A 13679-nucleotide genomic window follows, 5' to 3' on the forward strand; every position below is an offset into this window, starting at 1 on the left:
AGCCCGGCTGCTGGCTGAGGTGAGGTTAGGGTCTCTCTCCTTTAACTGACTTTGCTAAAAATTCTCTCAGTTGTTTTGTAAATGCTGATGTGACCAGACGTCCAACTTGAGTTGGACGGCTGCAGCAGTCAGTGTGTGTGTGTGTGTGTGTGTGTGTCATCATGCAGAGTAACATCAGAGTGGATCAACAGTGATGCCACAGATGTGATGAGCTGGAAGTGTCGTCGACGTGCGAACAGCGTTTGTGCTGATGTTAACAGTGAGTCAGCACTCTGTCACCCCCCCGACCCCCTGTTACCTGGATAAGCAGCTGCTGGCTGGGTGCGTTTGTTTCCGACAGCTCTGCGGCGGTCAGATGGGGGCGCTGTGAGAAGGCGGCTGTGGGCAGAGACAGGAAAGAGCCGTCGTCTTCACCATCACTCATCAGGAAGTCCACGGAGCTCGCTACGGACACACGGGAGGGACAAACAGAACCGAGCTTTGTCTTAAAGTTTTGTTCATACGTGTGAATGTGTCGAGCAGGTTTTTAGGGTTTTCTGATCTTCTTCTTGGTTCAAACCAAACTTTATCAGCTTAGTGATCACAGACATGAGGGTTTGTTAATAAGGTATTCTTAACCTTGTCTTCTACGTCTTTATGCCGATGACACTGTTATTTCTAATGATGTCTTCTTTTTTTTTTAAAAAAATCTATTTATTTGTATTTCTATGCTTGAATAGGCAGTAGAGGAGAGCGGCATGCAGCAAAGGGCCCAGACAGGATTCAGACGTGGGCCTCTGTGGTAGAGACTCCACCTTAAAGAGAACGAGCGACCCAAATAACTGACTGACTATATTTGTCTTTGTCCTTCGTACCAAGCGGTCCTGCAGCGTGGCGTCTGCTGCGCCACAGTCGGCCGTATTAATGCCATCATACTGTTAAGAAGAAAGGGACAACGGGTAGCTACCTGTGTCGCTAACGAGGACCAGCGGGATGAAGCTAGCGTCCTGTGGATGAATCAGGTGATGCTCACCTGGATGAGACAAACATCAGCTGAGAGCTCTCTCTCTGATCTCTCTGATCTGCAGGAGCGTTTGGAGGAGGAGGATAAAAAAAGAGCAAAAGAATGAAATCTCCAGAGCTGATGGCCGACAGCAACTTTCGACTGGCTCAACAGTTATTCTGTCCCACCATCACATCCGGGGGTAAAGTCGGTCTGTGCTGATGAGAGGGTCAGAAACAAGTTTGCTCCATTGACTGTGAAATCCTCTTGAGCAACACGCTGAGCCCCACATACCTCCTGATGTACATGTGCATGAGGAAATACGTGATTCTCTTAAGAAGAAAAGCGTCTCCACATAAACAGAATAAGCAGATTTAGAGGTCCTCGAACGCACCACGAAGAAATGACCTGAATTCTTCTCCTGAACGCCACAGAAACCAGCCCGACCAGATAACAGGTGAGAGCAGATAACATTCACCTGCTCAGCCAGTGTGTGTGTGTGTGTGTGTGTGTGTGTGTGTGTGGTCACAAGTTTCCCTACGAGGCCTCAAATCTTATCAACCTGAGAACAATCTACACTCTGTGGGAAAAAATCTGAGCATTAAACAGACTTAACTCACTCACACACACTAACAGGCTAACACACACACACTAAAAGGCTAACACACACACACACACACACACACACACACCAAGTATTCAGATCTGCACTCGTGGTCTCGGCTTGAAGGGAAACCTGCTTTTAATTAAACACTGATCTGAACCGACACAGTGACAGACTAGAAAACAGGATTAGACACACACACAAACAAACACTCTCTCACACACACACACACACACACACAGAAAATGCTGCGTTTGTGTTTTCTCAGTAAATGTTGACACTTGCAAAAACGCACAGATCCAAACAGACGCTCGTTTCGTGCTCTGATAGATAAAATTCATGTTTCCAGCCTCTTCAGCGTCCTCGCAGAGCTGCAGCGATCAATCCACTGATCTATTAGTCGATCAGCAGGAAAATAATCTGCAGCTATTTGGAAAATCTAATAATCGTTTGATTTACTTTTTTCCCAGGCCTGGAGACGTCTCCCTGAGCTCTGAGACACTCTTACAGACCAAACCAATAATCAACTGATCCGGAAAATAAAGGAGCAGATTAACCGATAAAACCTGCAGCGCTGCCTGGCTCACTAGTGTGAATAATCAATACCTACCGAGGCGTGTGGGATTCTCACATCGATTCATCTGACTGAAATCTTCTAACAATATTTAACGAGCTTCGTTTGTTGAATTTAGATTATTGATTGAAGCAAAAACAACATGCTGTCAAACTCACGGACAGGAAACAAGGCCAGTTGCCATGGCGACCGAGTCGTCCCATTCAGACGCTGGGACAGCAGCAACCCCCCCCCCCCCTTCAAGATGAGCCTGACTCCGGTTATAAACCCCAGATATGATCGATAACCTAATAAATATGATCACCTCCAGCGTCAGAGCCCTGAAGTGATGATTGATTATCAGAACACTTGCAGACCGATCGCTGCAGCTCTGCACAAATCTCAACTTTTCACACAGCGACATGAGGACAGGTGGAGACGACAGCCTTCGTGGAAAACAGTAAAAAAAAAGAAGAAGAAGAAGAAGAACAAAATGTGCTTCAGAGAGAAAAGTACAAACTGACAGAAAGTCTGTCGGTGTGACAAAAGCTCCAGTGTTGGTCACCTGACCGCCGTCTCTCCGGGGACACCGGCTGTAAAACGATCAGCTGAGAAAAACACACACACACACACACACACACACACGCACACACACACACACAGAACTCCATAAACAAAAAGGTGTATTTTACAGCTCACCTGTTTGTCCCTCTGACTGTTCGCACTAACACACACACACACACTCTCTGGTTTCCTCTGCGTCCTCTGACTGTCGAGCTCCATTCATTACTAACAGGTATGACTCACCTCTCACACACACACACACACTCACACACACACACACACACACACAGCTGTCATGCCAAAAATGCAGCCACGCTGGTGCTTTTTTCCCCCGTTTGAAGCTCCCTCCTCCTCTGCGACAGGCGTCTGACTCACCGTCCAATGAGAGGTCTTTCTTCCAGAGGTCCTGCAGGCAGGGGGCGTGGCCGAGGTCCCAGGTCTTTCTTGTGCTGAACATGACCGCCGGGCTGAGCAGAGCGCTGGACCGCTGGACCGGCTGCAGACACACACACAGGAAGGAAGACGCATCAGACCTGCTTTTCACAATAAAACTGACATGAACAGAAAATAAAAGTGGCCTTCAGCAGATGAGTTGATGGTTGTTGTAATAATTCTTTTCTAGATTTTTCTTCTTGTCATCAAACCTCTGATCCACACCAACAATTAATGTTCATACACAGTGAGCCAGACCAGCAGACAGCAGCTCCTGTCTGCAGAGGATGAACCAGCAGACAGCAGCTCCTGTCTGCAGAGGACGAACCCCTGGATGTTCAGACAGCAGCTCCTGTCTGCAGAGGATGAACCCCTGGATGTTCAGACAGCAGCTCCTGTCTGCAGAGGACGAACCCCTGGATGTTCAGACAGCAGCTCCTGTCTGCAGAGGATGAACCCCTGAATGTTCAGACAGCAGCTCCTGTCTGCAGAGGACGAACCCCTGGATGTTCAGACAGCAGCTCCTGTCTGCAGAGGATGAACCCCTGGATGTTCAGACTATCAGTGGATCACTGAGAGACTGAAGGAACCTTAAAACAGACCGGTTCTCTATGAGGTTCTGCACTGATGAGCAGAGCCTTTTTTCTCTGGACGTTTCTTCATGACGGCTGAGAAATGCAGCAGCATGAAAGTGAAGCAGCTGACGGAGCAGATTCGGGGCAGCAAGACGACCCCGTCTACTTATTTAACAGAATTTAATTCTTACTTTTGTACTCAGAACATTTCAGTACTTTTGCACTTTGACTGGAATAAAGAAGAGGAATCAGTTCTTTAGTCTCAGTATTTGTTCCTCTACTGGAAGGAGGAGCCCCACCTGCCCCCCCGCAGCCTTCATCACCTGAACATCAGCAGGAGGACGGACCTCCTACAGAGTCCACCCCCCCTCCTCCAGCACCATCATGCAGTGACCACGGCAGACGGCGGCGGGTCACTTTCTCTGCTGAGAAGCCGATTGGCCGTCCTGTACACCTCCAGCAGGTAAGACTGCGTCCCATCAGGACCAAAACCAAACGGCACCAGAACAGACACACCACCGACACAGACCCCCCCCCCCCCCCCCCATCGTCACCGTAGATCCTCTGATCACTGACCGTTGAACACGTCGTTTCTCTGGTCAATACTTTGACGTTCCTACAGAAACTGCAGCTCTTTTAAAAACAGACTTCGTACAAATGTTTGTATTCTGTCATCATTACATCATGTGTTTATATTAATTCTTATTCTGTGTCGTAAATGTTTGTATTCTGTGACTTTCAGGACCTCGTTTACTTCCTTAACGTTTGCTTCACTCTGGTTGGTGCAGAACACCGTAAACATTATTTTCTACCTTCGGTTCTTCCTCTGTTTATTAACGAACCTGATTTCTTCTGGAGGTTTCAGTCACGCTGAATCATCGTCGACATTTTTTCAGCCAGTCGACCCATCGAGTCGACGGACCGATCAAGTGCTTTCAGCCATATTTAGACAGCCAAGTGTAAAATGAACACAGAAAACTAAAAGTCATTCATGTTGGGATAATTTAGGGAGGATAAGTGTGAAACTAGTGTCAAGGAGAAAACCACGCAGGACATTTTAACCCCCCCCCCGATCCTCAGCAGGCTCTGGTCTCACCTGAGGGATCCCACCAATCAGACGACAGTCTCCAACCTGACCCCGCCCCCGCCCCTGGCTCTTACCCATCCCCGTCCACCGCCGGGCTTCCTCTCGGCCCGGTGGGCGTGGCGGTCTCTGTCCAGCCAGCTCTTGTTGATCAGAGTTCCCACCCAGCCCAGCATGGCGCTCACATCTCCAGCGGCCCCTGAAGCGGTCGCACTCGTCACACGGGACCGGAGACCCGCTGCTCCGGACCAGATCACCGCAGGATTACCTGCATCTGATCTGAGAGCAGCTGATGAGGGAGCGTCCTGGTCTGGATGAATCACCCTGAGCGTAATCTGTTAATCCGCAGATGGCCTGATTAACCCCCGACTGACCGCGAGCACGCAGCCTCACTTCACCGTCAGACCCCAGGAGGAGGCCAGCGAGGCCCCCACACACACTCAGGGGCCACTTTCAGGGCTGCAGCTCACTATTGGGACCCATTCACCCACCCATCACCTAATCCACCTCCAATGTCTCATTTTGTCCACAAGCCAAAGATATTCAGCACCCGGAAGTCTTCACATTTAAGAAGCTGCAGTCAGAAGAGACTCATTATCGAAACAGCTGGTTTTAATATAAGATGACAACTAATTGATTAATCATGTGACCCATGAAAACAGTTCAGACAAACTTTTCCTTTCAGGCCTGTAGAACAGAAGAGGCCACAGTGACATCTTTGTGGAGCCAGAAGGGACAAAGGCCTCCTCTGATTGGTCAGTGAGCAGGAAGCCCCACCCTAAAGAAGAAGACTGTAAACTAGAGACTGAGAGCAGAAACTCATCACCTACTAAATAACAGTTCTGATTAAAATGATCAGTTTGCTCTCAGAGTAAAAACCTTCAGCCAGCGTCTTATCTGTTTCCATGGAAACACAGGGGGCTCAAATACCTGGACAGTAGACTCCTCTAATGAAACCTAGTTTAGTGCTCCAGCGAATAGGCCGGCCCCTAGTAACGCCCCGAGTAACGCCCTTAGCAACGCCCTTAGTAACTCCCTTAGTAACGCCCCTAGCAACGCCCCTAGTAACATCCTTAGTAACGCCCCTAGTAACGTCCTTAGTAACGCCCCTAGTAACGCCCCTAGTAACATCCTTAGTAATGCCCCTAGTAACATCTTCAGTAACGCCCCTAGTAACGCCCCTAGTAACATCCTTAGTAATGTCCCTAGTAACATCTTCAGTAACTCCCTTAGTAACGCCCCTAGCAACGCCCCTAGTAACATCCTTAGTAATGCCCCTAGTAACATCTTCAGTAACTCCCTTAGTAACGCCCCTAGTAACGTCCTTAGTAACGCCCCTAGTAACGCCCCTAGTAACATCCTTAGTAATGCCCCTAGTAACATCTTCAGTAACGCCCCTAGTAACGCCCCTAGTAACATCCTTAGTAATGTCCCTAGTAACATCTTCAGTAACTCCCTTAGTAACGCCCCTAGCAACGCCCCTAGTAACATCCTCAGTAACGCCCTCAGTAACGTCCCTAGTAACATCCTCAGTAACATCCTTAGTAACGCCCCTAGCACCGTCCTTTGTAACGCCCCTAGTAACACCCCTAGTAACGCCCCTAGTAACGGCCCTAGTAACGCCCCTAGCAGCAGAGACCATAACTAGTCCCTGCTGAGCTGCTGCTCTCTACAGACTGAATAAGAAGCACAGGTAGAAACAGTGAAGCTCCTCGCTGCCTCAGTCTGGTTGGAGCTCAGATATCTGCAGGAGAACATCATTGACATCCACACATTCAGCTGCTACGTCCTCCAGCCTCACGTGGAGCTCTAAGCTAGCAGCGGCAGGTCACCAACTCGCCGGCACACAGTTCAGCACGGCAGCAAAATGAACGAGCTTTGGAGGAGAAACATTCTTCAGAACCAACGACTGAACCGGACAGTTTGGAGCAGAGATGGAAGCTTCTGCTCCGTTACCGTGGTTACAGGTTACCGTGTTACCATGGAAACAGCGGAGTAATATATTTAGTGACTAGCGCGACGGCGGTTAGCTGTGCTGTCGCGATGATCTGAGCTCGTTCTAAATGTCTAGTCGATCAATCAGATCGCTCTGTCGGGACAACTTGTTTTATATTTTCATGATTCAAATCGATTTATCAGTTTCCTCAGAGGAGGCGCCATCAAACGTCACGTCAAAACCTGAAGAACACATTTGTACTGCAAGTTCACGTCCTCCTTCCTTTGATATCTAAGACCTGGAGGATAAGAAGGTATTACAGCAGTGGAGCTGCTGACACACACACACACACACACACTCACACACACACTCACACGCGATGCATTGTGAAAGTGCGGATTACAGCTTTAAGGAGTAAGATGCTCACACACACACACACAGTATATGAAAGTATTATTAATGCTGACAGCTGCTGAGCTCAGGTTAACCTTTCACACTGTGTGTGTGTGTGTGTTTTCACACTGCCTCTGAACACACACACACACACACTCTCTCTCATTAACAGCCTTGTGTCTCCACACGTGTCCTGATGCTCCATCAGTGTGTCACTGCTCACTTTCTATTTCTCTCCTGCAGTGAACCATGAGTGAGTTAGTCTCCAGCAGACCTCCCGGCTGTGGAAGCAGCAGAGAACCATCTGCTGCCGTCCGACACCTTCACAGCCCAACGAGTCTGGATCAGACGACAGTTTACCAACGCCTCAACGTCTAAACGACTCAACCGGAGTCACACGGCGCCCCCCTGTGGTCAGCGGGTCCGGCCCGGCGGGTTAGTTAGTGGAAACCTCTGTAAAGTCACATCGCACAGCATCAGCGGGGAAGAAGAACCAGACCTGCTGCTGTGTCACCACATGTCAGCTTCCTCATCAGCGTTAGCGCTGCAGGTCCTCTCACTCCTTTATGTTCCTTTGCTAGAAAGAAGCAAAACTTTGAAAGTAAAGTTGGAGCTCAGACAACAGCGGAGCCACAACTGATCCAGACGACGTACCGTCACCTTTAACTCTGTTTCCTCAGTCATCACTTCAGGTCTCCTACAGAGAAGTGGATCCATTTACAGGAAGCAGACACACAGAAGATAACCACACGTCCTTCTAACGTTTCCCAGTGGACACATGCCGTATTACAACAAAAAGTCATTTCCTCCATTGAAAAGATTCGCCGGTGTGGTCTAACGTCTGGGAACACGTCAGTCTCCGTTACATAGATGGAACAAACGTGTTGGAAAACCTGTCGAGCTCGACTAAAACACGGAAAAATAATCAGAATCACATCGTCTGGAGCTCCAGAGGAGGTCAGGACGTGAGCTGATCAGTTTGAGTACGAATCAATCAATCAAGAGTTATCTCAAGACTGTTTCCATAGAGAGCAGGTCAAGACCAACGTCTTTAATTAGAGAGACTTAAAGATTCAAGAATCCCCACAGAGCAGCATCAGATATTCTATCAGGACACAGTGGAGGAAGAACTCCCCTTTAACAGGAAGAAACCTGGAACAGACCCAGGATCAACCAAAGAACACAGTTAAATAAATATCCTATAAAGCCGACGGTGGTTATAGGTTTAGGTTAGGTTAGGTTAGGTTTAGGTCAGGTTAGGTTTAGGTTGGTTAGCTTAGATTTAGGTTTAGGTTAGGTTAGGTTAGGCTAGGTTTAGGTCAGAGATCTGCACTATGCTGACTTAATTTTTCTTCGACAGTTCGATCTTTCATCGTGGTGTTTGGCATCGTTACATCTCTGCTGATAAATAAACTAAAATAAACCATTTTTTTTAAAACTCATCTGCTGTTTGAGTGTTTTCACCTGCGTCCTGATATCATTGTTATTGAGCACCAAACATGGCGATCAATGGATAACGTGGATGATCAGGTTCATCCTTCGATCGTTAGTCTGCAGATCGATGAGCAGTTTTTATTTTATTCAGCTGAAACCGTCTGAAGCATCAACAGTTAATCTCCATTTCAAAATGCTGATAATAAACCCCCCCCCCCCCTCGGTCTACCTCCTGGAGAGACTCTAGGACCCCCCTCTTCATCCCTCCTCCTCCTCCTCCTCTGCTAAACTGGGTCAAATCATCTCTTCCTGTTTTCTTTCAGCCTCCATGTGCTCAGAGTCAAAGCCTGTCTGCTCACACACACACACACACACACACACACACAGTCACACAGTCACACAGCCACACACACACACACACAGTCACACACACAGTCACAGTCACACACACACACACACACACACACACAGTCACACACACACAGTCACACACTCTCTCTCTCTCTCTCTCTCTCTCTACAGGAAGGGTGTGTCGCTGCCTTTTCGGTAAAACAGACTACAACCATCGACATGAACGATATCAGGAGGTTGTTTTTCATGTCGGTGAATAAAAACGTCTCATTTTCTAAAAAGGTCTGTGTGTCACCTGGAGCAGGTGAGCCGACCGTAGCTCCGCCCACACCTGCTGTGACGGGAGAGACCACATGACCGCTGCCCCCAACATGTTATTACTGTTATTTAGTCCTTAAAGCATCTTCAGTATGAACAACAGGACGTGTAGTCTGTTCCAGTCTGGACACTACGCTAGCATACATATCCCACAATGCACCGCAGCAGCAACGACAACATCATCATAACAGACGATGGCGATCCAGGCGGATCTGTGACGTCAGAAACTCTTCAGTTTTACGTTTGGGGGTCTCTTTGCTCGGCCTCATGCATTTTTTACATTAAGGCATCATTTGGGTTTCCACGGTTACGTGGGGGCCGTGACGACGTGGCGTGATGACGACGCCCTGATCGGAGCGTCCAGACAGATCCAGACCGTCAGAGGGACACGTGATGGTCTGTGGAGCTCAGTATAAAGATACAACAACAAAACACAGCAGCGAAACATCACTGTGATATTTACACATCGTTACCATGACAACGGCGTTAGCATCCATGCAAGCAGCTCGACCGGAGATCAGGTACCACGTCTAAAGTTTGACCAACTCTGCTTTTCCCTCACGTCCTGTTTTTTTGTCCTCTACCTGCACCCCCCCCCACCTGTGCCTGCACCCCCCCCTCCACCTGTGCCTGCTGCATGTGCCTGCAGCCCCCCCACCTGTGCCTGCTGCCCCCCCACCTGTGCCTGCACCCCCCCACCTGCCCCTGGACGTGGCCGTTGCCCACCTGTGTCCCTACAGCAGGAAGCTGCTCCAGAGCCACAGACGGTTTCTACACGTGGGACTAAAGCAGAGAGGAAACGTTACCGGACAAAAGGAGGCTCAGCAGCACGGAGAGGAGGAGGAGGAGGAGGAGGAGGAGGAGGAGGAGGAGGAGGAGGAGGAGGAGGAGATCATCCACACGGGACGGACGGAGCCGAGAGCTGCCGTCCTCAAACACACGGCGAGTATCCAGGTCAGGGACAGACACACGACTCTGCTCTGCATCAGGTTACAGACAGACCTCCATCACACCGGATTACCGTCCGACATGTCTGCCTCCTCTCTACCGCCATCCCTCCATCCCTCCATCCCTCCATCCCTCCCTCTTTGTGTCCATCCTCCCAGGTCTTACCTCCCTCCCTGCGGCCTCGCCATCCGCATCATCGCTGCATCCTCGTCCTCTCTGCAGCTCCACACAGACACACACACACAGCAGGATCAGTGTCGCCTGCCGACCCCCTCTCTCTCTCTCTCTCTCTCCCTCTCTCTCTCTCTCTCTCTCTCCCTCCCTCTCCCTCTCCCTCTCCCTCACACACACACAGCTTCCTCCCTCTGTTTCCCTAGCAACAGCACAGCAGCATCACACCCCCTCCAGCCCCACCCCCCCACACATGGGATAAATATTTCAGCGTCAACTGAAGCGTGAGGAGCTGCTCCTCCCCCCACTGAAATATTCAACAGCCCTGTGAGTGTGTGTGTGTGTGTGTGTGTGTAACAGTAGTAGTGACTGTCACAGCGTCTCTGTGTGTTTCAGCAAGTTAAATTTAAGACTTTTTAATCCAAACTGATCAAAACACTCCGTCAGGAATAAAGCAGAATGAGTGAGAAAAGACTTCAGACATGTTGTTCATCAGAGGAGACTAAAGAAAGACAGAGAACATGTTGATCCAGAACAACAGGAACACTATAGACCTCCACTACACACTGACACACTGACTAACTAACACACACACACTATAGACCTCCACTACACACTGACACACTGACTAACTAGTACACACACACTATAGACCTCCACTACACACTGACACACTGACTAACTAGCACACACACACACACTATAGACCTCCACTACACACTGACACACTGACTAACTAACACACACACTATAGACCTCCACTACACACTGACACACTGACTAACTAGTACACACACACTATAGACCTCCACTACACACTGACACACTGACTAACTAACACACACACACTATAGACCTCCACTACACACTGACACACTGACTAACTAACACACACACACTATAGACCTCCACTACACACTGACACACTGACTAACTAACACACACACTATAGACCTCCACTACACACTGACACACTGACTAACTAGCACACACACACACTATAGACCTCCACTACACACTAACACACTGACTAACTAACACACACACTATAGACCTCCACTACACACTGACACACTGACTAACTAGCACACACACACTATAGACCTCCACTACACACTGACACACTGACTAACTAGCACACACACACTATAGACCTCCACTACACACTAACACACACACACACACACTATAGACCTCCACTACACACTGACTAACTAAAATCACTGTTTTTTTTAATGGAGTCTGGTGTGAGAGCGATATAACGATACGTTCCTCTTTGACAGACGGATCCACCTTCCAGTTAAATGTGATGTTTCCTGTCTGCAGCAGAGGAACGAGAAGCATCTGGTCACATGATGGGAAACATTAAGGGCTCGTCGAGGCCTCCATGTCAGATCAGGAGTTACATAACCACAGATTCATCGTCATGTGATGATGATGATAATCTGACCGCCTCGCTGGGTTCGATCCCGTCGTCCTTTAGATCACGTCCAGTTTTACAAACCTCTTAATGCTTCGTTAATTTCTCTACAAACGCTTCAACGTTAATGTGGAGACGAACGTCAGACAGACTGAGTGAATGTAAAAACAGTTTATCTATTTAAAGAAATGAGTAACAGCACAGTTAAATATCCATCGACTACGATACCAGACATATTTTCAACACTGCAACTTCCTTTAGACACTTTAAACAGTATATACACGTTTATCACACCTCAGTGATCACATCTGCTCCTGATTTAACTCTGGAAGCACATTTACAACATTTACAGTATATATTCTATTACATTTATATCATCTATTATATCACATCGTATGTTTTAAACTCATTCCCACTGGTGAACAGTTCGGTTCATTTTGAATCATTAATAACCAAACTCACCGGCCAACACTGACAGGCTCAGAGTGTTATTCTAAGTGTGTGACAGCATCATGGAAAGGATCCCTACAGAGAGAGACCTGGAAGATCCTTTTGGTTTAACCACAAACAGCACACACACCAGACTACATTCACTAAAACAGGGATTTTAGAGAACAGGACACAGGAGCTGCTGCTCTGCTGCTGCCTCCATCAGTCAGAGTGTCTGTGTGAGTGAGACTGAAGCTACAAAGTCGATTTAAACACAAGTAGAAACATTCAGCTGTGACTCAGAGCTTCATAAACACAACTGAGGTCGTTTCACTCGTTTAGTTTCGTTTGTGGACACCTGAACCTCCTTCATGTCTCCTAACGTCCGCTGACCAATCAGACGCTGCGCTCAAACCCTCACTGACCAATCAGAATCTCTTCTTTTGTAAAAACTTTACCTGCGTTTTGATTTTTGTTCAATGGGGAAAATATGCTGCGGTGGTGAGACGAGCTAGTTTATCATTCACTGTTTGACCTGAGCTCTGTTTCCTGCTTAAAAAAGATTTTAAAACAAGTTTTTGTTTGATAAAAACAACTTAAGAGCTCAGTTTGTAAAACTGAAAGTTTAACGCAGCATCAGTGCTGTTGCTATGGTTACCTGCTGACCTCATTGGCCGCCGGCCAATCAGAGGGCAGGATTCTCCGTAGCATAAAATAATTGATCTTCCAAAGAAGTTCGATGTTAAACGTTTACTGTCCGGCTGTAAAAGGCCTCCAACATCTGCACACATGTTGTCAGCAGCTGAAGGAAAACCACCAACCACCAAATCTGCTCGGACACAAGAAGTCTGCCTGCAAAGTGTTTCCTGAGAGGTCACATGATCATATTATTGGAAGTAAAGTGCAGTACTCAGTAAAGTCCGAGCACCTCAGGACTTCCTGACTGGAAACCAACACCTGATCTCCATCTCCTCACCTGGACTCGCCTCCTGCTGTCGGACACAACGCCGCCTCCTCGCCTCCGCTTCCCTTCAGCCCTGCAGCTCCTCGCCCGCCCACGGTCCTGTCCTCCACCGCCGCGACACCTGGACGCCCCCCGGGCCTCCGGACACCCGCTCCGCCGCCCCGGGGCCTCCGTGCCCTCCGTGCCCCCCCCGTCCTCCGCGGCCTTGGTGCTCCAGCTCTTCAGGAGGCCGTGGAGGCTCAGGACCGCCAGCGTGCACAGGACGTACATGACCCCGCCCCACGGGTGGGGCTCCCCAGGGGGACCCCGCTCGGGCCGAAGGCTGCAGCAGTGGGTCGGTCCGGTCCTGGGGGGGCCGTTCACATCCTCACAGTCCAAACGGAGCCTGAAGAAGCCGGACGCAGACGCAGACTCTTTCTGCTCCGAGCTGAACGGAGCTCGTCAGCTCTCTGCTAATCCTGCCGCCGTGTTCTCGTCCTATAATCCCCCCCCTCCCTCACCTGTTCACCTCTGTCCTGGAG

The 13679-nt window shown here is 48.9% G+C and overlaps 1 protein-coding gene across 1 annotated transcript in view; it reads right to left on the bottom strand.

Moving 5' to 3' along the window:
* The window catches only part of kifc3 (kinesin family member C3), a 30704-nt gene extending 17272 nt beyond the window's left edge, over window positions 1–13432 (bottom strand). Inside the window, exons 1-3 of the mRNA XM_070827513.1 lie at window positions 13171–13432; window positions 3079–3199; window positions 299–444 (exon numbers count right to left, since the gene is read on the bottom strand). Of these exons, the coding sequence (XP_070683614.1) occupies window positions 299–444; window positions 3079–3199; window positions 13171–13428 (525 nt within the window). The 5' untranslated portion in view covers window positions 13429–13432. The remainder of the gene's footprint in view (window positions 1–298; window positions 445–3078; window positions 3200–13170) is intronic.
* Window positions 13433–13679: the final 247 nt, after the last annotated feature.

This window comes from Pempheris klunzingeri, chromosome 1, assembly GCF_042242105.1.
Source record: "Pempheris klunzingeri isolate RE-2024b chromosome 1, fPemKlu1.hap1, whole genome shotgun sequence".
Taxonomy (NCBI): Eukaryota; Metazoa; Chordata; class Actinopteri; order Acropomatiformes; family Pempheridae; genus Pempheris; species Pempheris klunzingeri.